At 54.2% G+C, this 26,941-nt stretch overlaps 4 protein-coding genes, 1 long non-coding RNA gene and 1 other non-coding gene across 12 annotated transcripts in view; 5 read left to right on the top strand and 1 right to left on the bottom strand.

Moving 5' to 3' along the window:
• The first annotated feature begins 857 nt into the window (after positions 1 to 857).
• On the top strand, positions 858 to 10,199 carry TNFSF12 (TNF superfamily member 12). 2 transcript variants are annotated; one of them, XM_033184743.1, is made up of 7 exons: positions 858 to 1,537; positions 1,699 to 1,746; positions 2,343 to 2,418; positions 3,333 to 3,386; positions 3,477 to 3,512; positions 9,086 to 9,210; positions 9,407 to 10,199. In XM_033184743.1, exons 1-7 carry the CDS (start codon positions 1,379 to 1,381, stop codon positions 9,656 to 9,658), a joined length of 750 nt encoding a protein of 249 aa, XP_033040634.1. In that variant the 5' UTR covers positions 858 to 1,378; the 3' UTR covers positions 9,659 to 10,199. The 2 variants fall into 2 exon arrangements, with proteins under 2 accessions (XP_033040634.1, XP_033040633.1); XM_033184742.1 differs by having other exon boundaries at positions 1,696 to 1,746.
• A 144-nt stretch (positions 10,200 to 10,343) lies between these two features.
• On the top strand, positions 10,344 to 13,917 carry LOC117067768 (tumor necrosis factor ligand superfamily member 13). Of its 5 annotated transcripts, none has more exons than XM_033184748.1 (7): positions 10,344 to 10,514; positions 11,376 to 11,605; positions 11,936 to 12,014; positions 12,157 to 12,204; positions 12,363 to 12,481; positions 12,663 to 12,801; positions 13,046 to 13,917. In XM_033184748.1, exons 2-7 carry the CDS (start codon positions 11,399 to 11,401, stop codon positions 13,153 to 13,155), a joined length of 702 nt encoding a protein of 233 aa, XP_033040639.1. In that variant the 5' UTR covers positions 10,344 to 10,514; positions 11,376 to 11,398; the 3' UTR covers positions 13,156 to 13,917. The 5 variants fall into 5 exon arrangements, with proteins under 5 accessions (XP_033040639.1, XP_033040640.1, XP_033040637.1 ...); XM_033184746.1 differs by lacking the exon at positions 10,344 to 10,514 and adding an exon at positions 10,542 to 10,683; XM_033184749.1 differs by lacking the exons at positions 10,344 to 10,514; positions 12,157 to 12,204 and adding an exon at positions 10,541 to 10,683.
• A 407-nt stretch (positions 13,918 to 14,324) lies between these two features.
• On the top strand, positions 14,325 to 23,956 carry SENP3 (SUMO specific peptidase 3). Of its 2 annotated transcripts, XM_033184721.1 has the most exons (11): positions 14,325 to 14,589; positions 15,393 to 16,115; positions 16,955 to 17,194; positions 17,286 to 17,397; positions 17,767 to 17,914; positions 18,044 to 18,091; positions 19,244 to 19,321; positions 22,394 to 22,531; positions 22,710 to 22,793; positions 22,912 to 22,962; positions 23,418 to 23,955. In XM_033184721.1, exons 2-11 carry the CDS (start codon positions 15,404 to 15,406, stop codon positions 23,526 to 23,528), a joined length of 1,722 nt encoding a protein of 573 aa, XP_033040612.1. In that variant the 5' UTR covers positions 14,325 to 14,589; positions 15,393 to 15,403; the 3' UTR covers positions 23,529 to 23,955. The 2 variants fall into 2 exon arrangements, with proteins under 2 accessions (XP_033040612.1, XP_033040613.1); XM_033184722.1 differs by lacking the exon at positions 18,044 to 18,091 and having other exon boundaries at positions 14,384 to 14,589; positions 23,418 to 23,956.
• The window catches only part of LOC117067774, a 10,141-nt gene continuing 6,883 nt past the window's right edge, over positions 23,684 to 26,941 (bottom strand). Inside the window, exon 2 of the long non-coding RNA XR_004430845.1 lies at positions 23,684 to 24,359. This is a non-coding gene — a long non-coding RNA (uncharacterized LOC117067774). The remainder of the gene's footprint in view (positions 24,360 to 26,941) is intronic.
• EIF4A1 (eukaryotic translation initiation factor 4A1) overlaps positions 24,698 to 26,941 on the top strand; it is a 6,639-nt gene continuing 4,395 nt past the window's right edge. Inside the window, exons 1-3 of the mRNA XM_033184732.1 lie at positions 24,698 to 24,857; positions 26,253 to 26,301; positions 26,548 to 26,680. Coding sequence (XP_033040623.1) covers positions 24,835 to 24,857; positions 26,253 to 26,301; positions 26,548 to 26,680 — 205 coding nt within the window. The 5' untranslated portion in view covers positions 24,698 to 24,834. The remainder of the gene's footprint in view (positions 24,858 to 26,252; positions 26,302 to 26,547; positions 26,681 to 26,941) is intronic.
• Positions 26,715 to 26,849, top strand: LOC117068101. The gene has a single exon (XR_004430967.1). It is a non-coding gene; the product is annotated as a small nucleolar RNA SNORA48 (small nucleolar RNA).

Here is a 26,941-nt window from a genome sequence, read left to right as displayed (position 1 = left end):
CCCAGGCTCAGGTGATCCTCCCATCTCAACCTCCTGAGTAGCTGGGAATACAGGCAAGCACCACCATGGCCAGCTCTCTTTAAGTATATTAGGTAGTACTCTGTTTCCTGAATTATCTGTTTCCTCCAATGTCAAATTTTGTTTGTTAATTTTGGTCTTTCTTTTTTGAGATGTCACCCAGGCTGGAGTGCAGTGGTGTGATCTCGGCTCGCTGCAACCTCCGTCTCCTGGGTTCAAGCAATTCTCTGCCTCAGCTTCCGGAGTAGCTGGGATTACAGGCGCCTGCCACCATGCCCGGCTAATTTTTTTTTTGTATTTTTAGTAGAGACAGGGTTTCACCATCTTGGCCAGGAAGGTCTTGAACTCCTGACCTCGTGATCCACCCGCCTTGGCCTCCCAAAGTGCTGGGATTACAGGTGCGAACCACCTCACCCGGCCAATTTTGGTCTTTTTCTTTTTTGAGACAAGGCTCTGTAGCCCAGGCTGGAGTGTAGTGTTGCAATCACAGCTCACTGCAGCCTCAAACTCCTGGGCTCAAACAATCCTCCTACCTCGGCCTCCTGAGTAGCTGGGACTACAGGTGTGGGCTAATTTTTTTTAAACTTTTCTGTAGAGATGGGGTCTTGCTGTTGCCCAGACTGATCTTGAACTCCTGGCCCCCAGCCTTGGCCTTCTGGGATTACAGGCGTGAGCCACCGTGCGGGACCAATTTTGGTCTGTCTTTTGCATGCTGCTGGTCCTCCTCAGATGCTTGGCCATCACTGGTAATGATGGGTTTCAGAACGTGCTTCCCCAAACGATGCACCTCATCATAGTGAGTGTTTTAAGCTGAAGGAATCTGAGAAAACAGCAGAAGCTGAAGGGTCTTTCTTACCGTCTCCTGCCCTTCTTCCCTGAACCAGGTCGTACAACCTGGAACTCCCTGTCCTTTTCCTGAAGCAGCAAATAATAGCCTCCTGTCAGAGGTGCCCTCCCTGCACCTGGAGGAAAGGAGCGTCCTTATCGCTGAAGACACAGGGACACAGAAGAATCTGAACCAACAGGCCTTTCTGAGTTCCCCACCTCCCCGCAGGAGGTGCCCGCACACGCACAGCCCCGCAGCCGCACACATCGGACCTCGCCCTGGTGGTGCACGCCCGGGCTGGGCGCTCAGAGGTCGGGTGGGCGCCCATTCCGTCCGCTGCGCGCACAGCGCCCAGCCAGAGGCTCGGAGTTTAATCACACACAGCGTCCGGCTTCCTGTCCCCAGCGCCCCCTCCCGCCCCGTTTCCCTTGCCCCTCCCTCTCCCCAGCCCGATCCGCCCGCCGGCTCCCCCTCCCCCGATCCCTCGGGTCCCGGGATGGGGGGGCGGTGAGGCAGGCACAGCCCCCCGCCCCCATGGCCGCCCGTCGGAGCCAGAGGCGGAGGGGGCGCCGGGGGGAGCCGGGCACCGCCCTGCTGGTCCCGCTCGCGCTGGGCCTGGGCCTGGCGCTGGCCTGCCTCGGCCTCCTGCTGGCCGTGGTCAGCCTGGGGAGCCGGGCATCGCTGTCCGCCCAGGTGAGGCCCCGCTGCGCACCCTTTCTTGGGCACATCAGGAGCTGAGACTGCAGAGGGGCTGCTGGGGGCCGGGTGGGCTGAAGGCAAGGGGAAGGGAGGATGGGTGGAGGGCGAGATGTCAGGTGGTGAGGCACAGGGTGACGCTGCCTCCTTCCCAGCAGGAGCCTGCCCAGGAGGAGCTGGTGGCAGAGGAAGACCAGGACCCGTCGGTGAGTGGGCGTGGGCGCGGTCTGCAGGCTGCTGGGCCATGGGAAGTGTGCACAGCTGAGGCTGCAGGTGTGTGCAGCTGTGCCAGCCGCACACGAGGTGTGTGCAGGGTGTGTGAACACAGTGCGTGCATGGGTGTGTGTCTGTAGGGGTGTGTGTGCGTGGTGACAACTCTGTGTGAGGGGTTTGTGCTGGGGTTGTGCCACCTGAGTCTGAGGTGTTTATTGGCTGGGGGTGACCTGGATGTATGAGATATGTGAGTCTGCGTGGAAGAGGGGTGTGGTTGTGTACAGGGTGCGTATCCTCTGTGCTTGGTGACTGGGTGTGGGCGTGTGTGCAATGTGTCAGTTGAGTGCAGGATCTGCATTGGTTGTGTGTGGGTGGGAAAGTGTAGCTGGTCTAGAGGAAAGGGTGAGACTTGGAGCCTGACTCCCAACCTCGCCTTTGCCCAGGGCCCCAGCTGTAGTGGGCTGAGGGGCTTAATCTGTCCCTAAGACTTCTGTGCCTATTGCTGGCTGGTGGCTCTCCTGGCAGGCCCCGTCTGTCTCACTTTATATCTTTGGGAGTCCCTGGTTGAACCCTGCCCTAATTCCCCTAGGAACTGAATCCCCAGACAGAAGAAAGCCGGGATCCTGTGCCTTTCCTGAACCGACTAGTTCGGCCTCGCAGAAGTGGTGAGTATCCCTCTGTCCCAACCTCAGGAAGTGGGCAGAGCAAAAGCCATTATCCACAGGGAGAAACTGAGGCACGGAGGGTGAAAGGAGGCTCAGAGTCATGCAGCTAAGCAGCCAAGACTCAAACCTAGGGATTCTCGCCCTCCTGTGAAGCTTCTTCTGTCACATAGATGTACTTCTTCAGACCCTACCCCAAACAGGAAGGCGGGGTGGCCATGAGTTAGAAGAACTGGGGGGCCGGGCGCGGTGGCTCAAATCTGTAATCCCAGCACTTTGGGAGGCCGAGACAGGCGGATCACGAGGTCAGGAGATCGAGACCATCCTGGCGAACACGGTGAAACCCCGTCTCTACTAAAAAAATACAAAAAACTAGCCGGGTGAGGTGGCGGGCGCTTGTAGTCCCAGCTACTCGGGAGGCTGAGGCAGGAGAATGGCGTAAACCCGGGAGGCGGAGCTTGCAGTGAGCTGAGATCCGGCCACTGCACTCCAGCCTGGGCCACAGAGCAAGACTCCGTCTCCAAAAAAAAAAAAAAAAAGAACTACTGGGATCCTGATGGAGACTAGGCTGGGGAGTCGGAGGCCTGGACCCCAGTAGGCAAAGAGATTTAGGAATGGGATGATGGGGTGGCCTAATGACCACGTGTCCAAGTCGGCATGCAACTGTCCTGGCCCCCACCTGTTATCTCAGTGTGATTAGTAGCGGTTTCCTGTTTTGCTCTCAGAAGTATCCCCGTGTGGATGACAAATTATAGTCACTCTATTTACCGAGGAAGATGAGGCCTGAGATTCTAAGACCAGGAGTCTGGACAAGAATAAGGATGCCAGGCTCCCTGAGAGGGGAACGGGGCTGGGAGAGTGGCTCTGGGACCCCCAGTAGGGCCCGCTTTGTTCATCTGTCTTTCCTTGATCCTCAGCACCTAAAGGCCGGAAAACACGGGCTCGAAGAGCGATCGCAGCCCATTATGAAGGTGGGTGATGGGTGAGCCATACCCGGGAGAAGAGGGGCAGGTGGCAGAGGGGCAGGGCAGGTCTCATCAACCCTTTCCTGTGCTTTACAGTTCATCCACGACCTGGACAGGATGGAGCACAGGCAGGTGAGACCCCATCCCCCCCCAACGCACTGGCCTCCTGGGAAAAGGGCCCCTCAAAACCTTTGACCTCCCACTCCTTTCCCTGCCATCAGTCTCAGAACCACAGAAGCCAGTTCATGAAGGTCTTGGTTCTCTCTGTGACCCAGGCATGCGACCCCACGAAACACCCCTGCCTTTCCCCAGAACTCTGCCCAGGTTCCCCAGCAAATCACTGCCCCAGCTCTCTCCTTCAGCCCTCATTCTTCTCCAGGAAGCACTTTTCATTCTTTTTTTTTTTCTCCTCCATATTCCATGTCCTGATGATCTTTTTCTCAAAATGCTGCTAGTGTCTGCTCATCTTTTCCATTTCTACCCCACCCTCTACTTCAGCACCGTGACCTCAGAACCTCAAACGCAGCCTCTTGCTCCTTCCCCACTCCACACCCTCCGCACCCCTCCACTCCATCTGACCTGTGCTGCCATGCTGAGCCCCTAAACTTCACTTTTGTTATGGTATTGGCTCTCTACATGGCTTCCGGTCTCTTCGTGGTCTGGTCTCAACCTAATTTCCCTGCACTCTTATGCTGTCTTCATGCTTGCTGGGCTGACACCCCTGCTCCCGGTGTGCCTCTTCTGGACTTTGCACATAGCATCCCCTCACCCAGAACGCCCTTCCATTGTGAGAGGCAGGGGGGCACCAGGGGTGCTCAGCCGAGGGGTTCACAGCAGAGATGGTGAGAAGTGGATGGGTTCAGCCTGTGACCTGTGACTGACCTATGGGTTGGAGGTGAAGAATGAAAGAAAGGGAGGAATCACAGATGACTTCTAGATTTTTTATTTTTTTTAAGACATAGTCTCACTCTGTCACCCAGGCTGGAGTGCAGTGGTGTGATCTCAGGTCACTGCAACCTCCACCTCCCAGGTTCAAGAGATTCTCCTGCCTCAGCCTCCCAAGTAGCTGGGATTACAGGCGTGTGCCACCACAACCAGCTAATTTTTGTATTTTTAGTAGTGACAGGGTTTCGCCATGTTTTCCAGGCTGGTCTCAAACTCTTGACCTCCAGTGATCTGCCCGCCTCAGCCTCCCAAAGTGCTGGGATGACAGGCGTGAGCCACCACACCCAGCCAGCTTCTAGATGTTTAACTTGGGTATCTCTGGGAAGAATGATGCCATTTCCTAAAAAGGGGTTGACCAAGGAAGAAATAGATGGAAGTATGTAAGATAATTATTAATGTTGAGATGTCTAAAATAAACAAGTGGATAAATGACAATGAAGTAAACTCCACAAATGGATGACTGGACATTGTCGACTAGCTCAGGCTAAGTCAGGACGGATAAAGCCAGGAGTCATGGCCCTACGGATGGCTTTTGTTGTTTTTGTTTTTTTTGAGACAGAGTCTCGCTCTGTCCCCCAGGCTGGAGTGTAGTGGTGCAGTCTTGGCTCACTGCAACCTCTGCCTCCTGGGTCCAAGTGATTCTCCTGTCTCAGCCTCCCAAGTAGCTGAGATTATAGGCAGGCGCCACCACACCCAGCTCATTTTTGTATTTTTTAGTAGAGACAGAGTTTCACCATGTTGGCCAGGCTGGTCTTGAACTCCTGATCTCAGGTGATCTGCCAGCTTCAGCCTCCCAAAGTGCTGGGATGACAGGCGTGAGCCCCTGTGCCCGGCCTATCGATGGCATTTAAAGCCACAGGATTGGATGAGACGCCAGGAGAAGGAAGGGCCCCATGAATGAAGCCCTGAGGTTCTTGAGCATCTCGAAGTGGACCTAAGGGGAAAACCAGAGAGACTGAGAAGCAGCCGGACAGAGAGGAAGAAACCCAGGCAGGGTGGCATCCTGGATTGAGAGAAACCACTGTTTCAAGGAGGATGTGGCTGTCTGTGTTGAATGCAGCTGAGAGATCACATGAAATGAGAATAGAGAAATGATGGCTGGGTTTGGTAATGTGAAAGTCCTGCTGACCTTAAGGAGGGTGGTTTCAGTGGCATAGTTAGAACAGGAAGGCAGTGTGCATTGGGTTGAGAAGAAAATGAGGAATAAGGAACTGGAGGCTGGGACAACCTTTTTTTTCTTTTTTTTTTTTTGAGACGGAGTTTTGCTCTTGTTGCCCAGGCTGGAGTGCAATGGCGCAATCTCGGCTCACCACAACCTCTGCCTCCCGGGTTCAAGCGATTCGCCTGCCTCAGCCTCCTGAGTAGCTGGGATTACAGGCATGTGCCACCATGCCCGGCTAATTTTGTATTTTTAGTAAGATAGGGTTTCTCCATGTTGGTCAGGCTGGTCTCGAACTCCCAACCTCAGGTGATTCGCCCTCCTCAGCCTCCCAAAGTGCTGGGATTACAAGCATGAGCCACTGCACCTGGCCTAGGGCAATCCTTTTTAGATGTTTCTCTGTAACAAGGAGCAGAGAAATAGGCCAGCAGGTGGAGGGTTGTGTGGACCAAGGAAAAGTTTAGTTCTGTGAATAATACTATTTTTATCTGAACTAACACATACTGAGGGCTTTCTTGAGATAGGCACTGTGTCTGGCACTTGTATTTGGTCTTATCTAATCCTCACAACAGCCCTAAAAGGAAGATACTCTAATTACCTCCATTTTACAGATGGAGGTTACACAACTTGTCTGAGGCCATGAGATACTAAGTGGTGGAGCCAAGATTTGAACCCAGCTAGAATGTGCCTGTGTACTGGACATGGTCTGCATGAAAGGCGAGGTGGCTGGTGCAGGGGTGAGGGGTCCATGCAGGGGCCACATCCAAAAAGGGGAAAGGGAAGTTTCCAGAAAGAAGAGAGGACACATCTCCCACCATTACCAGAGGGTCAAAGGAGCACAAGAGAACAGGTGGGTTTGTAGATTTGCTGGGGGGAGATGAGGGAGCCTTTGCTCGATGACTTCTAGGTTCTCTGGACAACTAGGGAGACGGAGACAGGAGATTTGAGGAGAAATGGTACAAAATCTCATCTTGCTGATTATGAAAGCAAGCTTCGTGTGGGAATGTAAGATTGCCAGGCAGGACAGAATGTCTAGGTGAGGTCTGTGGCTGGAGACAAATGATACCAGGCAAGCCCTCAGTGGTTCTGGCACACCATGGCCTTTGGCTACAAGCAGCCTTTGCTCAGACTGGCTCCATAGCTAGGAACGTCCTCTCTTCTCTGCCCTCCCTACTCTTCATGCCCAGGTCAGCCTTCCTCCCCTCTGTATAGACCACTTATTTTGGCAGTTATCCAGACATTCAGTCATTCATTGACTCAACATGCATTGAAGACCTACTGTTTGCTAGGGGCCAGGCTAGGTGCCCACAGCAACTAATATCCAGGACCCCCCCCCTTTTTTTTTTGAGACGGAGTCTCGCTCTGTCACCCACGCTGGATTGCAGTGGCGCAATCTTGGCTTACTGCAAGCTCTGCCTCCTGGGTTCACGCCATTCTCTTGCCTCAGCCTCCCGAGTAGCTGGGACTACAGGCACCTGCCACCATACCTGGCTAATTTTTTTATGTTTTAGGAGAGATGGGGTTTCATCATGTTAGCCAGGATGGTCTCAATCTCCTGACCTCATGATCCACTCGCCTCAGCCTCCCAAAGTGCTGGGATTACAGGTGTGAGCCACCACACCCAGCCTCAGACCGATTTTTAAGGAGTCACTGTCTAGGAGAGGAAACAAGCATATACATTTGTAATTACAGGCTGGGTGCAGTGGCTCACACCTATAATCCCAGCACTTTGGGATGCCGAGGCAGGTGGATCACTTGAGGTCAGGAGTTCGAGACCAGCCTGGCCAACATGGTATCTCTACAAACATACAAAAAAATAAAAAAATTAGCCAGGTTTGGTGGCACGTGCCTGTAACCCCAGCTACTCGGGAGGCTGAGGCATGAGAATCACTTGAACCCCAGAGGCAGAGGCTGCAGTGAGCTGAGATTGCACCACTGCACTCCAGCCTGAGCGACAGAGTGAGACTCCATCTCAAAAAAAAAAAAAAAAAATTGTAATTACAGTGGAATGTGACAAAAACAATAATGAAAGTGGCCAAAGATACTGGGCAACACATGGGAAGACAGACACGGCTGTGGAGCCAGGGATTCCCTCCCTACATTGCAAGGCGCCACTGGGCCTTGAAGCAGGAGCGTAAGACAAGACAGGCAATGGGTCAAGGACGGTGGGTGGAAGCAGAAGCAGCCCCTGGGGCAAAAGCCCCGGGTTTGACCAGAGCATAATGAGGCTGGGGGACTCTTAAGTTCAGCATGGCAGAAGCAGAAATTGCTGGAGGAGCGAGATGGGGATAAGGCTGGAGACAGAAGCTAGGCCACACGGCGGCATGTGGGAACTATTCTGAGGTGAGCCATCGGAAGGAGGAAGGCGAGGTGGGCTTACATCTGCATCTTAGAGACTCATTCTGTGGCTTTGTGTAGGGAATAAACTGGAGGAAGCCAGAATGGAAACAGAGAATGCTGTGAAAAGCAGACGGAGGCACCAGATGGGGGAGACAGGGGAGAGAGCTATTTAGGAGGCAGGATGGATAGGAACTGTTGATCGATGAATGATGTGGGTAAAGGAGAGGGAGGCTTGAGTATCCCCCTGGTGGCAGAACCAGAAGCCAAATGTGGAAAACAGACAGTAAAGCAAGTGTGGGATGAGGGGAGTCAGCTCAGCATTGGTCAAGATGAGTTTGAGGGGCTGTTGCTGTTCGGATGGCACAGTTGGCAGGGTAAGGAAGGGAAGGAAACTTCAGTGCTGGAGACTCTGCAGAGCACAGGCTGTGGGAACCCATCGGTGGAAATAAAAATGCCCAGTGAGTGTCACTTTTTTTTTTTTGGAGACACAGTCTAGCTCTGTCGCCCAGGCTGGAGTGCAGTGGCGCGATCTTGGCTCACTGCAACTTCCCCCTCCTGGGTTCAAGCAATTCTCCTGCCTCAGCCTCCCAAGTAGCTAGGTTTACAGGCGCCTGCCACCATGCTTGGCTAGTTTTTGTATTTTTAGTAGAGACGGGGTTTCACCATGTTGGCCAGGCTGGTCTCGAACTCCCGACCTCAGGTGATCTGCCTGCCTTGGCCTCTCAAAATGCTGGGATTACAGGTGTGAGCCACTGTGCCCGGCTGAGCATGATGTTTTCAAGGTGCATCTGTGCCATAGCGTGTACCAGTACTTCACTCTTTTTATGGCCAAATGATATTCCATTATATGGATAGACATTTTGTTGATGGACATTTGGGTGTCATTTTATTATTTTTAGTTGTACTAATTCAAATAATGTATGTTTACATCCTCAACATAAAAGAAGCAAATAATATAGATATCCATGAAGTCAAACGTTAAATCCCCTCATACTTCTCCTTCAGTTCTACTCTTCTCCCTAGAAGTGACTGCAGGTATCAATTTGCCCTGAATGTCTCTGGCCATATACATTAGATTTTTTCACATAACTTCCTAGTCAACTGTGGGTGCCATAGGGGATGGAGCCTCCCTTGCCCGGGGTGATCTATGTGTCTTCTGGGTAAAGTGGGCACTGAACGTTCATATGCTCAATGGATCCCTGGGGAGTGTAGGGGAGTCCTGTAGAGAGACATTTCCTTATCTCTGAGCATCTGTGTTCAGGTGTGGACGGGACAGTGAGTGGCTGGGAGGAAGCCAGAATCAACAGCACCAGCCCTCTGCGCTACAACCGCCAGATCGGGGAGTTTATAGTCACCCGGGCTGGGCTCTACTACCTGTACTGTCAGGTAAGCCCCACCTGGTTGCATTGGTAACGCAGTAAGGGAGTGGCGAAGGGTTTGCCAGGAGAGTGGGGGACCAGCTACAAGGCTGGGAGGGTGAGTCAGGGTTTGGGTGGGATGGGATGCCTGTGTCACTGAGGAAATTGGAAATTGAGGCGAGGGCAGGCAGAGGCCTGGACTTGGCCTATTGTCCCCACCCCAGGTGCACTTTGACGAGGGGAAGGCTGTCTACCTGAAGCTGGACTTGCTGGTGGATGGCGTGCTGGCCCTGCGCTGCCTGGAGGAATTCTCAGCCACTGCAGCGAGTTCCCTCGGGCCCCAGCTTCGCCTCTGCCAGGTGTCTGGGCTGTTGGCTCTGCGGCCAGGGTCCTCCCTGCGAATCCGCACCCTCCCCTGGGCCCATCTCAAGGCTGCCCCCTTCCTCACCTACTTCGGACTCTTCCAGGTTCACTGAGGGGCCCTGGTCTCCCCGCAGTTGTCCCAGGCTGCCGGCTCCCCCTGGCAGCTATCTGGGCACCCCAGTCCCTTGTGCCCCACCCTCAGCTGCTCTTTGCTCCAGACCTGCCCCTCCCTCTAGAGGCTGCCTGGGCCTGTTCACATGTTTTCCATCCCACATAAATACAGTATTCCCACTCTTATCTTACAACGCCCCCCACCACCCACTCTCCACCTCACTAGCTCCCCAATCCCTGACCCTTTGAGGCCCCCAGTGATCTCGACTCCCCCTGGCCACAGACCCCCAGGGCATTGTGTTCACTGTACTCTGTGGGCAAGGATGGGTCCAGAAGACCCCACTTCAGGCACTAAGAGGGGCTGGACCTGGCGGCAGGAAGCCAAAGAGACTGGGCCTAGGCCAGGAGTTCCCAAATGTGAGGGGCGAGAAACAAGACAAGCTCCTCCCTTGAGAATTCCCTGTGGATTTTTAAAACAGATATTATTTTTATTATTATTGTGACAAAATGTTGATAAATGGATATTAAATAGAATAAGTCATAGTCTCTCTCTTTATTGGGGCTCAGGGGACACTCCTAGGGTAGATGGGGGCCATGGAAAGGGGACGTTGCAGAGCCACGCAGCTGGAATTCCAGGATGATGTTCAGGCTTGGGAGCAGGGACCTCCATGCCTCCAACCCCCAGGTGGGAGCAGAGGTAGAAAGGCACGCTGCCCAGGAAAAAAGCAATCGTCCGCCCAAGGTACAGCAGAAGCGGCCTCCTTTCCCTAGGAGGCGGACTTCCTCCTCCGGGGGAATCCCTCCCTGGCTGGGAGGAGCAGGGGCCCTTTCTCTTGGTGGCCTCAGGACATTCAGCAGGTGCTGGCACAGGCCCTTGCTGGGAGGTGGGGTGGGCAGGAGCCAGCCTGGAGGAGGGGCTCAGAGTCAGCAAGTACGCGGGAAGCTGGAACCCTGTGTGCCGGGGAGGAATCCTGCAGTGGCCGGGGGGCTTGGGACTGCTGCTTTGTGTCTTCGTCCAGAGCCTTATGTAAGAGCTTCTCTCGGGAAACAGGAAGTCCTGCTTGCCAAGTTCAGCACAGGGAGTAGTGCAGGCCTTATTCCAACACACCCGGCCCAGCCTTAACCCCAGAACTCAGCCAGTTTCTTGCTTCCGTGCCCTTGGTTCTCCTCCCCACCGAGCCCACCCCTCCTTTCCCACCTTCAGTCACCCCTAGTAAACTGCCCCAGCGATCTCTGTTGTGCCTGAGCCAGAAGGTCTTTCACCCTCGCCCTGACCCTGGCCACTGCCCAGCTTGGCCCCCCATCCTGCTCCTGGCACCATGCCCTCTAGCCAGCCAACCTTCCCTCCCCCAACCCTGGGGCCGCCCCAGGGTTCCTGCGCACTGGCTGTTCCTCCTGGGTGTCACTGGCAGCCCCGTCCTTCCTAGAGGGACTGGAACCTAATTCTCCTGAGGCTGAGGGAGAGTGGAAGGTCTCAAGACAACACTGACCCCACGACGGAGTGCCAGGAGCACTGACAGTACCCTTAGCTTGCTTCCCTCCTCCCTCCTTTTTATTCTCAAGTTCCTTTTTATTTCTCCTTGCGTAACAACCTTCTTCCCTTCTGCACCACTGCCCGTACCCCTACCCGCCCCGCCACCTCCTTGCTACCCCACTCTTGAAGCCACAGCTGTTGGCAGGGTCCCCAGCTCATGCCAGCCTCATCTCTTTTCTCGCTAGCCCCCAAAGGGCCTCCAGGCAGCATGGGGGTTCCGGTCAGAGAGCCGGCACTCTCAGTTGCCCTCTGGTTGAGTTGGGGTGCAGCTCTGGGGGCTGTGGCTTGTGCCATGGCTCTGCTGACCCAACAGACAGAGCTGCAGAGCCTCAGGAGAGAGGTGAGCCGGCTGCAGAGGACAGGAGGGCCCTCCCAGAAGGGAGAAGGGTATCCCTGGCAGAGTCTCCCGGAGCAGGTGAGTGAGGGGAGGAGGGTGTCTGGGAGAGAAGGATGGTTAGCATGGGGGGGTCTCTGGGCCTCCTGGTCTGCAAAGTTTCAAGGGGGTGCAAGAGAGGGTCTCCGGTTTGGAAGTCAGGGGCGCGGCCATTCCAGGACAGGAAACTGTTAAAGGTTAATGCTTCTCATACCTAACAAATCCTGGAGGGCAGCCAGCACCAACACTCAGGTTGCTGGGAAAAGGTGCATGAGAGATCTGAGGCATTTCGGGGGCAGGGGAGGGCTGGGAAGGAAGGCTGGCTGGGACTCTTGCATCTTAATCTAACCCTGACCCTCTTTCCATGAGCAGAGCTCTGATGCCCTGGAAGCCTGGGAGAATGGGGAGAGATCCCGGAAAAGGAGAGCAGTGCTCACCCAAAAACAGAAAAGTGAGGCTTCCAGGGTGCAGCAGGGCTGGGAGGTGTGCAGCAGCGTGGGGATTGTAAGCCCGAGTCAGGGTGAGGGTGGAGGCTGCCAACAGCACAACGGGGAAAAGTGGACATGGCTGAGATTCCCTCCTTCTCTCCTCAGAGCAGCACTCCGTCCTGCACCTGGTTCCCATTAACGCCACCTCCAAGGGTTAGCACTATTTTAAATAATGGCTTTGGGGAGGGGCAATAACCAGCAACTCTCGGGCTGGCACTTGGGCTCAAGGGGTTCTTATAGGTGAAAGGGGAAGAACCAAAAAGCATCTGAGAGTGTCAAGACATCCTGACCGACACACTTCTCACCTCCAGATGACTCCGATGTGACCGAGGTGATGTGGCAACCAGCTCTTAGGCGTGGGAGAGGCCTACAGGCCCAAGGATATGGTGTCCGAATCCGGGATGCTGGAGTTTATCTGCTGTATAGCCAGGTAACCCCGCCACATTCTGAGCTTCACAGGGGGCCTCTTTGGCCCGATACTGAGGGTTCCTGACCCCTCTATTCATACCAAACCTAGCAGACCCTTCCTTCTTCCCTCGTTATCACTCCTGAGGCCTCCCAGAACTGAGACAGGCCATCCTGTTTTCTTCAACACCTCCCTTCCCTGCCAGGTCCTGTTTCAAGACGTGACTTTCACCATGGGTCAGGTGGTGTCTCGAGAAGGCCAAGGAAAGCAAGAGACTCTATTCCGATGTATAAGAAGTATGCCCTCCCACCCGGACCGGGCCTACAACAGCTGCTATAGCGCAGGTGACAGCCGTGTGGGCAGCCGAAAGCAGGACATCTCTGACAGGGGGTAGCAGTGCAGGGAGCTACCAATTGGAGGGAGGCTGGAAACCTAAACAGAGGCAGGCCTCTTCACTCCGAGGAGTGAAGTGCAGAATGCCTGGGTCCTTACAGGAGGTAGAGGAACGGTGGAGCTGGAAAGGCAGGGGGGAACAGGGCATCTGGATGGCTGTGCTTCACTGCCAATCTACTTTCTCTCTTTTCTCAGGTGTCTTCCATTTACACCAAGGGGATATTTTAAGTGTCATAATTCCCCGGGCAAGGGCGAAACTTAACCTCTCTCCACATGGAACCTTCCTGGGGTTTGTGAAACTGTGATTGTGTTATAAAAAGTGGCTCCCAGCTTGGAAGACCAGGGTGGGTACATACTGGAGACAGCCAAGAGCTGAGTATATAAAGGAGAGGGAATGTGCAGGAACAGAGGCGTCTTCCTGGGTTTGGCTCCCGGTTCCTCACGTTTCCCTTTTCATTCCCACCCCCTAGACTTTGATTTTACGGATATCTTGCTTCTGTCCCCCATGGAGCTCCGAATTCTTGCCTGTGTGTAGATGAGGGGCGGGGGACGGGCGCCAGGCATTGTCCAGACCTGGTCGGGGATCACTGGACGCATCCAGAACAGCACCACCATCTAGCGGCCGCTCGAGGGAAGCACCTGCCGGTTGGCCGAAGTCCACGAAGCCGCCCTCTGCTAGGGAAAACCCCTGGTTCTCCATGCCACACCTCTCTCCAGGTGCCCTCTGCCTCTTCACCCCACAAGATGCCTTATCCTACGTCATTCTCTCCAAATATCGGACCCCAGTTTCCATCACTATCTCCAAAGATGTATCTATTATGCGCCCGTCTACAGGGGGTGCCCGACGAGGACGGTGCCTTCGCAGTCAAATTACTCTTCGGGTTCCAAGGTTTGGCTTTCATGCGCTCCATTGCCCCGGCGTGACAGGCCATTCCAAGCCCTTCCGGGCTGGAACTGGTGTCGGGGGAGCCTCGGATGTATCGTACGCCCTGGTGTTGCCTCACTCCTCTGAGCTCTTCTTTCTGATCAAGCCCTGCTTAAAGTTAAATAAAAGAGAATGAATGATACCCCGGCTCCATTTCCCCCACTGCCTCGCCTCAGCCCGGTCCTCATACGGGGATCTCCCGCCCTCCTAGCTCTCCTGTGGCGCGCCCCGCGCGGGACCAAGGTACTGGGGGCGCCGCTAGGGTCAGGCCGGCGAGAGCGGAGAAGACAGCGCGGCGCAAAAGGGAAAGTGGCTGGAACGCCACGCGCGGCCGGGAGGCAGATGTGCGCAGGCGCAGCCCTGTGTAGCGCTGTGGGCGGGCCGGTCCCGTGGCGCCGGCGTCCCCGGGTAGGCGGGACTGGGCGCTTGGTGGCCGCGCCGGCGCTCTTCGCCGGGTGTGACGTACTAATCGTGCGCCGCCACTGCCGGTGGGCCCGGGGCTCGCGGGAGGGGAAGGAGGAGGAGGGGGGGAGGAGTGGCGGCGGCGGTGGCGCTGGTGGTGGCGGTGGTGCTGGTGGTGGCGGTGGCGGTGGCGGAGGTGGAAGTTGAAGCTGAAGCAGAGCCAGAGGCGGCGCGGCGGGGTGTTCGGCGGCGCGGCACGCGGCCCAGAAGCGTTGGAATCCTGAATTGAGACGGCTGCGCCCGAAGACAGCAGGAGTGGCGGGGCCGCCGCCGTCGCCGGAGAGATGAGCCGGGAAGCTTGAGGCCGGAGACGCCCGCCCTCGGGCCCGTCTGCCCGGCTTCCCCGCTCGCGGTGAGGACGCCCCCTCCCCTCCCCCCAGCCCTGCCTTGGCCTCTCCCATTCCTGGGCCTCGCTTCCACCCAACCGGGACCCAGAGGCCCGTAAAGGGGCTTCTTAAGGCCCGTGTGCGCCCAGCCATCCAAGCCCGTGGGACCGGACGGGTGCCGGGTTGCGTTCTGGTCCCCGAGGATGAAGTAGGAGGGGGCTGGCCCGGCCTGGCTCGTGCGCTCCGTTCTGTCCCAGCGCCTTGATTCGGTTCTCTTTAAGTTTCCTTAAAAGTGCTTCCCCGTTCATCAGCCTCTACCCCTGAACCATAGCCCTGGCATCCGCACCTGAGATGACCGCAGCCTTCCCACGCCCCCCGTTCATCCAGGGTGTTAGAGAACTGTCTCCCACTCCAGCCCACAGTTTACACGTGCAAGTTGCATTCTCCTCAGGTACCACGGTTATCATGTCCCTGAGGAAAGAAATTGCCCTTATTGGGCCCTCAAAGGACAGCCCTGGTGGTATTAAAATAAAGACGTAGAACCAGGCATTGCTATTGGGTTTGGCCTGGGGATCTTAGAAATAAGATTTCTGAGGCCTGGTGCTTAGCCATTTTCCCTTGTCTCTGAACTGGGGAGAGATGATGGCACAGACCCTAAAGGGCCCCTTGTGGACCGCGTTAACTGGGAAGATCTTAAGTTAGGAGTTTTGCGTTTTTTCCGCTTTTCTTTATTTGCATCTGAATCCAGAGGAGGCATGGCCAGGAAGAAAGGCAGGATCTGCGCTGGCGTGATGTTTAGATTTTGATATTCTTGATCTTTGTTTTTCAGGGTACTGGAAGATGAAAGAGACTATACAAGGGACCGGGTCCTGGGGGCCTGAGCCTCCTGGACCCGGCATACCCCCAGCTTACTCAAGTCCCAGGCGGGAGCGTCTTCGTTGGCCCCCACCTCCCAAACCCCGACTCAAGTCAGGTGGAGGGTTTGGGCCAGATCCTGGGTCAGGGACCACAGTGCCAGCCAGACGCCTCCCTGTCCCCCGACCCTCTTTTGATGCCTCAGCAAGTGAAGAGGAGGAAGAAGAGGAGGAGGAGGATGAAGATGAAGAGGAGGAAGTGGCAGCTTGGAGGCTGCCCCCCAGATGGAGTCAGCTGGGAACCTCCCAGCGGCCCCGCCCTTCCCGCCCCACTCATCGAAAAACCTGCTCACAGCGCCGCCGTCGAGCCATGAGAGCCTTCCGGATGCTGCTCTACTCAAAAAGCACCTCGCTGACATTCCACTGGAAGCTTTGGGGGCGCCACCGGGGCCGGCGGCGGGGCCTTGCACACCCCAAGAACCATCTTTCACCCCAGGAAGGGGGTGCGACGCCACAGGTGCCATCCCCCTGTTGTCGTTTTGACTCTCCCCGGGGGCCACCTCCACCCCGGCTGGGTCTGCTAGGTGCTCTCATGGCTGAGGATGGGGTGAGAGGGTCTCCACCAGTGCCCTCTGGGCCCCCCATGGAGGAAGATGGACTCAGGTGGACTCCAAAGTCTCCTCTGGACCCTGACTCGGGTAAGGTGGGAAAGGGGTGTGGGGTGGGGGTGGGGGGAAAGGGGTTAGGGAGGGATAAGAGCCTGGAGCACCAGGAGCCTGTTGCCATGGTGAGAGTTGGGCTTAAGGAAAGTAGGATGGCAGAGAGACAGCTCCAGAAGAGCTGCAAAATGTCTCCATTAAGCCCCACTTTGAGCAGAAAGTAAGCTTGGGAGTGAGCCTGGCTGTTTCCCAGTCAGAACTAGGAAACAGATTCCCTAAGTAGGTATTCTGTGGTCTTGAGCACAGATGAGAAAGGGGAGCTGTGGTTTAGAAAAATCCTGTCCACGCGAAATCCCTTGTCGGCCTCTCCGTATAAGAACCCCTGTGTGTACATCTCCAGAGGGTACCACTCCCACGGTGGTGGGATGGGATCTCTCCCGGTAGTGGAGTACATCATCTTACAGTTGTGAAATAATATTTCCCTTTCGGAGAACTCCAGCCAAACAATTTCAGGCTCTCTACGTCTTTGTGACATATTCAAGTATTCATTGAGCCTTTACAATATGCTGGGTACTATGCTAGGTGTTTGGCATATAGTGGTGACAAATATCCCTGAAGTTTTTATGTCTAATTGCTAATCCTTTTTCTTTCTTCTGTCTATGAGTAGGAACTCTCTCCGTCCCTGTAGAATCTCTTGGACATGTTTATCTCATGCTTATGGGGTCCCCGTTTCTTGGAGTGGGATTGACATTGGTGGATTCTGCTTCAGTGTATCCTTCTTGTGGTCTTCTTTGCGTGCATGAGTTAACTGTGTGCATCCCATTGTCCTTTCCCCCAGGCCAATCTCTCATGCCCATTCCATTTCCCCTGCCCTATAGGCCTCCTTTCATGTACTCTGCCCAACGGTTTTGGGGGACCATCTGGGCCAGAAGGGGAGCGCAGCTTGGCACCCCCTGATGCCAGCATCCTCATCAGCAATGTGTGCAGCATCGGGGACCATGTGGCCCAGGAGCTTTTTCAGGGCTCAGATTTGGGCATGGCAGAAGAGGCGGAGAGGCCTGGGGAGAAAGCCGGCCAGCACAGCCCCCTGCGAGAGGAGCATGTGACCTGCGTACAGAGTAAGGAGCCCTTGAGCAACTAGCCTCTCCCTCCACCGACTCCTAAAGTAGAGTCTGGAGGCCTTACCCCTCCTCTCTCCCTTTCCATCAGGCATCTTGGACGAATTCCTTCAAACGTATGGCAGCCTCATACCCCTCAGCACTGATGAGGTAGTGGAGAAATTGGAGGACATTTTCCAGCAGGAGTTTTCCACGCTTTCCAGGTGAGGCTTGAAAGCCCTCCTTCAAAGGAGGGCTGGGGCCTCAGGGACATAGAGAGAATACTGCTGCCTTTTAGGGCTGTACTTGGGGGAGGACGAAGCTAGAGCTGAAGGGGAGGACTCTGCAGGCAAGGTGCCGAGTCCTTGGAAGCTGATGGGAGAGTCTACCTGGGACCCTGACATGTTGTACTTGAGTAGTCACGTTCATCTTTCCGGGGAGTGGGCCTTTCGCAGGTCCTCAGAAGGACCCATCATGAGCCCAAAAAAAGGGGGTCATTAGAATTTGTATTCTAGGGAGTAGCAGGTATTTCTGTGTGCCCCAGCTGCATCAACTTTTGTGTGACTCCACCCTTCCACCCTTGGCCTACTCAGGAAGGGCCTGGTGTTGCAGCTGATCCAGTCATACCAGCGGATGCCAGGCAATGCCATGGTGAGGGGCTTCCGAGTGGCCTATAAGCGGCATGTGCTGACCATGGATGACTTGGGGACCTTGTATGGACAGAACTGGCTCAATGACCAGGTGAGAAAGGGTAGAGAAACAGGCCTGAGAGGGGATTCAGGGAGCAGGGTGTCTGGGGCCCTCTGCATGGGGGAGCCCTGTACCCATGCCGCACCCTCCATGGCAAGCTGCCTCCCATCTTCTCCCCAGGTGATGAACATGTATGGAGACCTGGTCATGGACACAGTCCCTGAAAAGGTAGGCCCAACCAGATAGGTCAGTACCCAGAAGAACTTCTGCAGTTTTAAGCAGCTTTTTAAGCTCCTTTCATCCTTTTCATTTTACATAGAGAGGGTCTCTGTTTCAGGGAGAGAGGTGGTAGTGGTAGTGTATTAATTTCAAATCTGTCATCTTGGCCGTGGATTTATCAATTGTTTTCTTTTCTGCCAGTATTTAGTTTTTTTCCCTATGGCCAGCCCCAAGAATCGAGATGGGATCCTATTGTAAAACAAGGTTTAAAAAAAAAAAAAAGGCCGCCAGGCATGGTGGCTCGTGCCTGTAATCCCAGCACTTTCGGAGGCTAAGGTGGGCAGATCACCTGAGGTTAGGAGTTCAAGACCAGACTTACCAACATGGAGAAACCCCGTCTCTACTAAAAATACAAAATTAGCTGGGCATGGCGGCGCATGCCTGTAATCCCAGTTACTCGGGAGGCTGAGGGAGGAGAATTGCTTGAACCTGGGAGGCGGAGGTTGCGGTGAGTCGAGCTCATGCCATTGCACTCATACCTGGGCAACAAGAGCAGAATTCTGTCTCCAAAAAAAAAAAAAAAAGACAAAAAAAACAAGTTTGGGTGTAATGACTCATCCCTGTAAATCCCAGCACTTTGGGAGGCCAAGGCAGATGGATCACCTGAGGTCAGGAGTTTGAGACCAGCCTGGCCAACATGGTGAAACCTTGTCTCTACTAAAAATATGAAAAAGTTAGCTGGGTGTAGTGGCAGGTGCCTGTAGTGCCAGCTACTCGGGAGGGTGAGGCGGGAGAATTGCTTGAACCCAGGAGGCGGATGTTGCAGTGAGTCAAAATCATGCCACTGCACTCCAGCCTGGGCGACAGAGCAAGGCCCTGCCTCAAAAAAAAAAAAAAAAAAAAGGCCTGGTTTGTTGACTCATGCCTATAATCTCAATGCTCTGGGAGGCCGATGCAGGTGGACAGACAGATTGCTTGAGGCCAGGAGTTTGAGACCAACCTGGGCAACATAGTGAGACCCTGTCTCTACCAAAAAAAAAAAGAAAAAAAAACCAAAAACCCAGAATTTGTTTTTACTGTCAGTGGACTGAGGAGGGGAGACTTAGTGGGAGAGACTGAGGTCTTTTAATTCCATTGAGCTTTTTTGTGTCATTGGCACAGGTGCATTTCTTCAATAGTTTCTTCTATGATAAACTCCGTACCAAGGGTTATGATGGGGTGAAAAGGTGGACCAAAAACGTGAGTTTTGAATTGACATCTACTTGTGTAATGCCTTTGCCTCTAAAGAATGAGAGTCTTGTTTTCTATGAGCCCTTTCCCTGACTGTGTTCATTCAGTCTGTCAAAGATTAAATGTCTCCTGTGTGTGTAGGCACTAAGGATACAGCATTAAATAAGGAAAACTTGCCCTTGTGGAGTGAGAATACAGTTAAACTGCAGCTAGCGATAAGTGCTGTGGGCAGATCAAAACAGAGTAATGTGAGGCCGGGTGCAGTGGCTCACGCCTGTAATCCCAGCACTTTAGGAGGCCAACTTGGGTGGATCACCTGAGGTCAGGAGTTCGAGACTAGTCTGGCCAACATTGAGAAACCCTGTCTCTATTAAAAATACAAAAATTAGCCCTTTGTGGTGGCAGATGGCTTCTTAATAAGCCCAGCTATTCCGGGAGGCTGAGGCAGGAGAATCGCATGAACCTGGGAGGCAGAGGTTGCAGTGAGCTGAGACCCCCGCCATTGCACTCCAGCCTGGGGCAACAAGAGCAAAACCGTCTCAAAAAAAACAAACAAACCCAGAGTACTGTGATAGTGTGGACAGTGGGTGCTTTAGATTGGGTGGTCTAGGAAGGCCTCTCAGAGCTGAGACTTGAATGATGGGCAGCTAGCCATTTGCCGGTCTGGGAGAGGAGTGTTCAGGCAAAGGGAACAGCAAGTACACAAGACCCATAGTGAAAAACCATGACTGAAGAGCAGAGGGCTTGTGGGGGTGACCTGTGTAGTTGGCACAGAGTGAGCAAAGGGAGACCGATACAAAATTCGGTCAGAGAGTAGATCATGTAGGACATAGGACATATACAGTAGGCTGAGGAGGGGGGATTGTATTGTGCGTATACTGAGAAGCCATTGAGTTTTCTGTTTTAAACTCCTGTTTCAATGATAGATTGAAAGGGGGGCAAGAACGGAAGCAGGAACAGAGCACAGTAGTCCAGGTGAGAAACTTGAACTGGAGTGCTAAAGGGAGAGAGAGAGTAGTTTTACGTAGGATACATTTTACAAGTAAAACCAGTAGGACTGACAGGCTCTGTGATACTGAGAGATACATATTTGGTCTCCTGACCAGGCTCCTGGCATTCCACTTGTAAAATCCTTGGAATCTCCAGTGATGTGTGTTTTGTATGCTGATGAGTTGATTCATGGCTAGCCCCTCTAGGTGGCTTCATGATTAGAGGGTTGGAACGTTCAGCCTCACCCCCACCAGCTTCCTGGGAGGGGAAAGGGGCTGAAGGTTAAGGCAATCACTGAGGATCAGTGATTTAATCAGTCATGCCCAGTAGTGAAGCCTCTGTAAAAACCTGAAAGGGGCCGGGCGGGGTGGCTCAGGCCTGTAATCCCAGTGCTTTGGGAGGCCGACGCGGGCAGATTGCAAGGTCAAGAGATTGAGACAAGCCTGGCCAACATGGTGAAACCCCAACTCTACTAAAAATATGAAAATTAGCTGGGCGTGGTGGTGGGTGCCTGTAGTCCCCAGGAGGCTGAGGCAGGAGAATCGCTTGAACCTCCGAGGCAGAGGTTGCAGTGAGCCGAGATAGTGCTGCTGCACTCCAGCCTGGGTGACAGAGTGAGACTCTTTCTCAAAAAAGAACAACAACAAAAAACCCGAGAGGAGGAGTTTGGAGACATTCTAGATAACTGAAGGCATGGAGGTTCCCACAGGATGGCCTCCAGGCCTCTTCCCAGTACCTTGCCCTATGCATCTTTTCATCTGTACTCTTTGTACTACCCTTTGTAATAAACTGGTAAATGTGTTTCCATGAGTTCTGTGAGCTACTCTAGCAAATTAATCAAATTCAAGGAGCGGGTCATGGGAGCGCTGATCTAACCAGTTGGTGAGAAGCACAGATAAAACAACCTGGGGCTTACGACTGACATCAGAATTGGGGGCAGCCTTGTGAGACTGAGCCCTAAACCTGTGACACATTATCTCCAGGTAGATAGCGTTGGAATTGAATTGGGGGATACCCAGCTGTGTCCACTGCAAAATTGCTTGCTTGGTCATTGGTGGAGAGAAAGCCGCACACACTTCTTGGTGACCACAGGTTACAGAAGTATTTTGTGTTGTGAGAGTATAGTAGGAAAGATTTGTGTTTTCCTCCACAGGTTGGATGTGGGAAACGAAGAAAAAGATAGAAGTGGAGGATGATGCCTAGGTTTTTGGCCTATGTAATGGGAAAAGTGGGAGAGGAACAGGTTGCGGGAGAAAAGTCAAGAGTTCTCTGGTTTCCCTGCCCTCCCATTCAAAGGCCAGGAAATTTCTACAGCTAGGCAGGATGATTGGCTCTAGCATTGCTTAATTTCAGTCCTCAAATTCAAGAGCTTACAGCCTCAGGGATCTTCTTCCTCTTCTCCCAGTAGAGGGAAGGATGGTGACACACAGTGAAAAACATGTTGGCCTTCTTCATACTGAGTTTGAGTCCCACTTCTGTCATTTCTTTCTTTTATGACCTTGTGTAAGTCACTACTTTCCAAGCTGCAATTTCCTCATCTCTTAGGTTGAATGTGAGAACTTCCTGGTAGGACTGTTATGAGCATTAACTGAGTGTTTACTTTGTGCTGTATCTTGTTCTAAGTGTATTATGGATATTCACTAGTTTAATCCTCATAACAAATGGATGAGGTGTAGGTACTACTATTTTCACTCTCTGACAGATAAGGAAACTGAGGTATAGAAGGTTATTAAGTAGGTTGCCCAGTCATAAGCCAGTAAATGGAGGAGCTGGATTTGAATTCTGGCAGGCTGCAGAATCCTGGGCCTGGGTTCTTAGCTACTAAGTGCTTCTCCCTTTAAAGTGTGAAAAGTGCCTGCCCATCATGGATTCTCAAGTGTTCGTTCTGATGTCACCTCCATTGTCCGACCTTCCTCCCTTACCCCGAAGAGCCGAAACATGCAGACCCTGAGCTTGCTCACGATCTAGGGCCTGGGTCTTCTGTTCTTTCACTTGGCTCCCTTGCCTGTGTCTCTGTTCCTCTCTAGAACCTTCATGGCAAAAGGCAAGACTTCTGTGTCTTGTACCTGACTTGTGGCACTGTCTCTTTAGGTGGACATCTTCAATAAGGAGCTACTGCTAATCCCCATCCACCTGGAGGTGCATTGGTCCCTCATCTCTGTCGATGTGAGGCGACGCACCATCACCTATTTTGACTCGCAGCGTACCCTAAACCGCCGCTGCCCTAAGGTTTGAGGGGGTAGGAGAGAGATGGGCAAAACGTGGGGAGGTGCACTGCAGGAAGAAGGGTGGGCTTTGGGCCTTTGAGGGGCGACCTGGGCATGGTGTCTGCCACCACTACCCACCATACTGTGTTCATTTGGGAGATTTAGGGCATCACTTTCTCTTTTTCCCCCCACCCATGTAGCATATTGCCAAGTATCTGCAGGCAGAGGCGGTAAAGAAAGACCGACTGGATTTCCACCAGGGCTGGAAAGGTTACTTCAAAATGGTGAGTTTCCTGAGGAAGGGGTATAGGGTGTTGGTGGGGAGAGTGGTAGAAGGCAGAAATTGAAGCCCTACCCCTGGGAGTCTCCATGTGAAGGGCCTGCTTTTTGTCTCTCCTCTAGAATGTGGCCAGGCAGAATAATGACAGTGACTGTGGTGCTTTTGTGTTGCAGGTAAGCAGATGATGGGGCCACCTCCTCTAGCTCTGAAGTCAGTTGGGTTAAAGGGTTGGGAGGCTGTTCTGTATCCCCTCATTTGGCTCATAGTCAGTTGTGGAGCAGGAAGTAATCTGTTTTAGAACACCAAGACCCTGGCTTCACTGGTCCTCTTCTGGGCTTCTTCATCCCCCATTGGGACTGAGTGTCTGGTCTTGGGCCTCTGGCCTTGATAGAGCTCCCTGCTAACCTCCCACTCAGTGTATTTTCTCCATCTAAAACATTCTATCATGTACCAAGTAAGAACATTAGCTTTAGAGTCAGGCTGTTTTTGAACCCCAGGCTATGGGACCCTGACTCTCTTTGTATGTGAAGTGGGCATGTTCTCTGAAAGATGGAGACACATCTCATATGAAGTGTGTAGCACAGGTCCTGACACGGGGTTTCTCATGGCCTGCTTTGTTAACACCCAGTACTGCAAGCATCTGGCCCTGTCTCAGCCATTCAGCTTCACCCAGCAGGACATGCCCAAACTTCGTCGGCAGATCTACAAGGAGCTGTGTCACTGCAAACTCACTGTGTGAGCCTCGTACCCCAGACCCCAAGCCCATTAATGGGAAGGGGGACATGGGAGTCCCTTCCCAGGAAACTCCAGTCCCTTTCCTCTCTCGCCTCTTCCCACTCAGTTCCCGTTGGTTTTTCATATTTAAATGTTTAAATTTCTGTATTTTTTTTTTTCTTTGAGAGAATACTTGTTGATTTTTGATGGGCAGGGAGTGGCTACAGAAAAGCCCCTTTCTTCCTCTGTTTGCAGGGGAGTGTGGCCCTGTGGCCTGGGTGGAGCAGTCATCCTCCCCTTTCCCCGTGCAGGGAGCAGGAAATCAGTGCTGGGGGTGGTGGGCGGGCAACAGCATCACTGCCTGCCAGATTTTCAAACTTTTATATATATATATATCTATATATATAAATGCCACGGTCCTGCTCTGGTCAATAAAGGATCCTTTGTTGATACTTAAGTGGTGGTCTTCCTTAAGGGGCCTCAAATTAGTGGATATGCTTAGCTCAGACCTTCCAGCCAGGCCCTTGAGACTAAAGGGGTCAGCTTTCCATCCCTGGCTCAGACACTGCCAACACCATGTCTTCACCCAAACAAATCCCCCAGATAGGAGCAGAGGGCAGAAAGAAGGGAAAGTAGGTAAGCCTCAAGAATAAGGGCGTCCGAGAGGGAAGCTGGGGAACTGGACACAAGGGACTGGGGAGGGGACCAGCCAGGATTCATGACAGTACCCCAAAGCCCTTTACAGTTTTCTTTCATCCCTCCACCCTCCAGCCAGGGGAATCCTCCTGTCCCTAGGATATCGCTCTTGATTCCTTCATCCTTGGCACACGTCCAGGCGGTGTCGAATCCATCTTTGCTACAGGGAAAAACAAATTTAACATTTGAGTCCAGTGGGGACCGGGAGCAGAAGTAAAGGGAAGTGATAACCCCCAGAGCCCGGAAGCCTCTGGAGGCTGAGACCTCGCCCCCCTTGCGTGATAGGGCCTACGGAGCCACATGACCAAGGCACTGTCGCCTCCGCACGTGTGAGAGTTCAGGGCCCCAAGATGGCTGCCAGGCCTCGAGGCCTGACTCCTGTATGTCACTTCCGTACCGGCGAGAAAGGCGGGCCCTCCAGCCAATGAGGCTGCGGGGCGGGCCTTCACCTTGATAGGCGTTCGAGTTATCCAATGGGGGCTGCATGCCAGGGCGCCTAGGAACTAACGTCACGCCGAGTTGCTGAGCGCCGGCAGGCGGGGCCGGGGCAGCCAAGCCAATGCGATGGCCGGGGCGGAGTCGGGCGCTCTATAAGTTGTCGATAGGCGGGCACTCCGCCCTAGTTTCTAAGGATCATGTCTGCGAGCCAGGATTCCCGGTAAGAAAGACATTTGCAAGAAATTATGGCTGCTTACCTTTCCGCCCCCCTTCCGACGGGCCTGCTGGGGGTAGCTGAGAGGCCCAGCAGGGTTGCGGGGGAAACCGAGCGGGGGGGGGGGTCCGACCTGGGAGCGCGAGGGGGAAGATCCACGGCCTACGCGGCCACCAGGGTCGAGGTGGAGGGCAGGGACAGCCCGGCTAGGGTCAGGCTTGCGAGGTTTGTTATGAGCCTCGACCCGAGGCGGTGCCGTGCGCGAAGCCCCGGCGCTGAGTGGCGAGACTGGGTCGCGAGCTGGCGTGGGAAAGAAAGGCGGAGGTGGCCGCCACTGTGTGTGGCCCAGAGCCGGCAGGTCCGGTTGCCTCCCTGTGCCGGGGGAGGGACGGCGCGCGGGGTTCCGGAGGATTCTGACGGTACCACTCGCGAGAGGCGGGGGTGCCTGGTTCTCAGATCCAGTCACATCGTCGCGGCTAAAACACGGGTCGGGGAGAAGAAACCGGCCGTTCAGTGTGCTGGTTTTCTTAACGGCCAGGACTGAGCCTAACCCCGAGGAGCGGCCGCGTGAGGCACCAGGAGCCCACCCGGCGCCGGGCGGGCGGGTCCATTTTGCCGCACAAGCCGGGCTATTGGCAAACTGCGGATGGGCAGGTCCACTTTACTTCGGGGGTGAGCGGCCTGAGGTATGGGAGGGCGACGCTACTTCGCGACGGGGGCGGGCGGGATGTGGATTGTTCCGTGGAGGGGTGGGAGACGCCGCCGGGTGGTCGAGGGAGCGAGCACATGGTGGCCTGAGGCGTTCCCCTCCCCCAGTCTGCTTCGCTTCTAAGTGTTGTGCAATCTCCCCCTTTGCTAGCTCGGCTTGGGCTCATTGTGCGCGAGGCCGCCACCGCCCGCGGCCTCCCACATCCGGGCAACGCGAAGGGGGGTTCGGCTGGAGGGAGTGGGGGAGGGCGCGGGCGGGATGACGTGGGGGGAAGGGGATGTCCTACCCTACGATCTGGGAGGTGAAGGGCGGGACTTCCGGCGCGCTGGTGCTCTGGTGGGAGGTGCACGCGCTGGGGCTTTAAGCGGCTGGGTCGGGCCCACGTGGACCTGGCGGCAAGCACCACCTCTGGGCACCGTGAGCGCGGCGGCACGCCTGCCAGCCTGTCTTCAGAAAGGGTCACCCCCTTATGTCGGGGGTGGCCTGGCCTGAGCCGCTGCCTGCATGGGGCAAAGGCCTCAAGCAGTTTTATAGATACTCCTCCTCTGGGTACCTTTTGGGAACCGGTGGGAGTTGGATCTGGAAGAGCAGGTTGATGGCATCATGCAGGCCACTCCTGACAGAGCCCGGCTGTCAGGATTTGTGAGTGCTTCGGTCTGGCAGGGGACAAAATTTGTGCTTTAAACCAACAGATCCAGAGACAATGGCCCCGATGGGATGGAGCCCGAAGGCGTCATCGAGGTGAGACTGGACAAATGAAATTCTGTCCTCCCTCATTACAACTCTCAGCCTTACAGTTGTATAGAGTTAGAGTGGCCTCTTAGATTGATTTCCCAGACCATCTAGAAGCAGCTGGTTTCCCTAAAGGGAGGAGGGGTTGTAAGCTTTGAGGCTTTGGTTAGTAGGCCCCAGATCCTGTTCGCTCTGGGACTACAGCTCAGCCCCACCTTTTCCACGACTCAAACTTTAATTCTTTGCATCCCATAGAGTAACTGGAATGAGATTGTTGACAGCTTTGATGACATGAACCTCTCAGAGTCCCTTCTCCGTGGCATCTACGCCTATGGTTTTGAGAAGCCGTCTGCCATCCAGCAGCGAGCCATTCTACCTTGTATCAAGGGTGAGAACTCTCAGTCCCAGAAGACATTCGGGACTGTCCCTGACCTGGGTAGAGTGGCATCTGGTTGGTGGTGCCCATCTCATATCAGCCAGGGACAAAGCAACTCCTTGTTCATCCCAGCTTGGCTTCTGATCTGTGCCCATGCCTGGTTCATGCCTTGGACACATATGTTTCCTTTAAAGAGGTGATATTGTAGCCAGCTTACACTTGTATCTGCAGCCATATTTCTAGTCCAGCTTGGTGTGCAATACTAGACGAGTT

The sequence above is a fragment of the Trachypithecus francoisi genome, unplaced genomic scaffold, assembly GCF_009764315.1.
Source record: "Trachypithecus francoisi isolate TF-2019V2 unplaced genomic scaffold, Tfra_2.0 Lachesis_group20, whole genome shotgun sequence".
In the NCBI taxonomy this organism is placed as follows: domain Eukaryota; kingdom Metazoa; phylum Chordata; class Mammalia; order Primates; family Cercopithecidae; genus Trachypithecus; species Trachypithecus francoisi.
The sequence above is the reverse complement of the archived record's forward strand: the minus strand, read 5'-3'. Positions and strand labels throughout refer to the sequence as shown.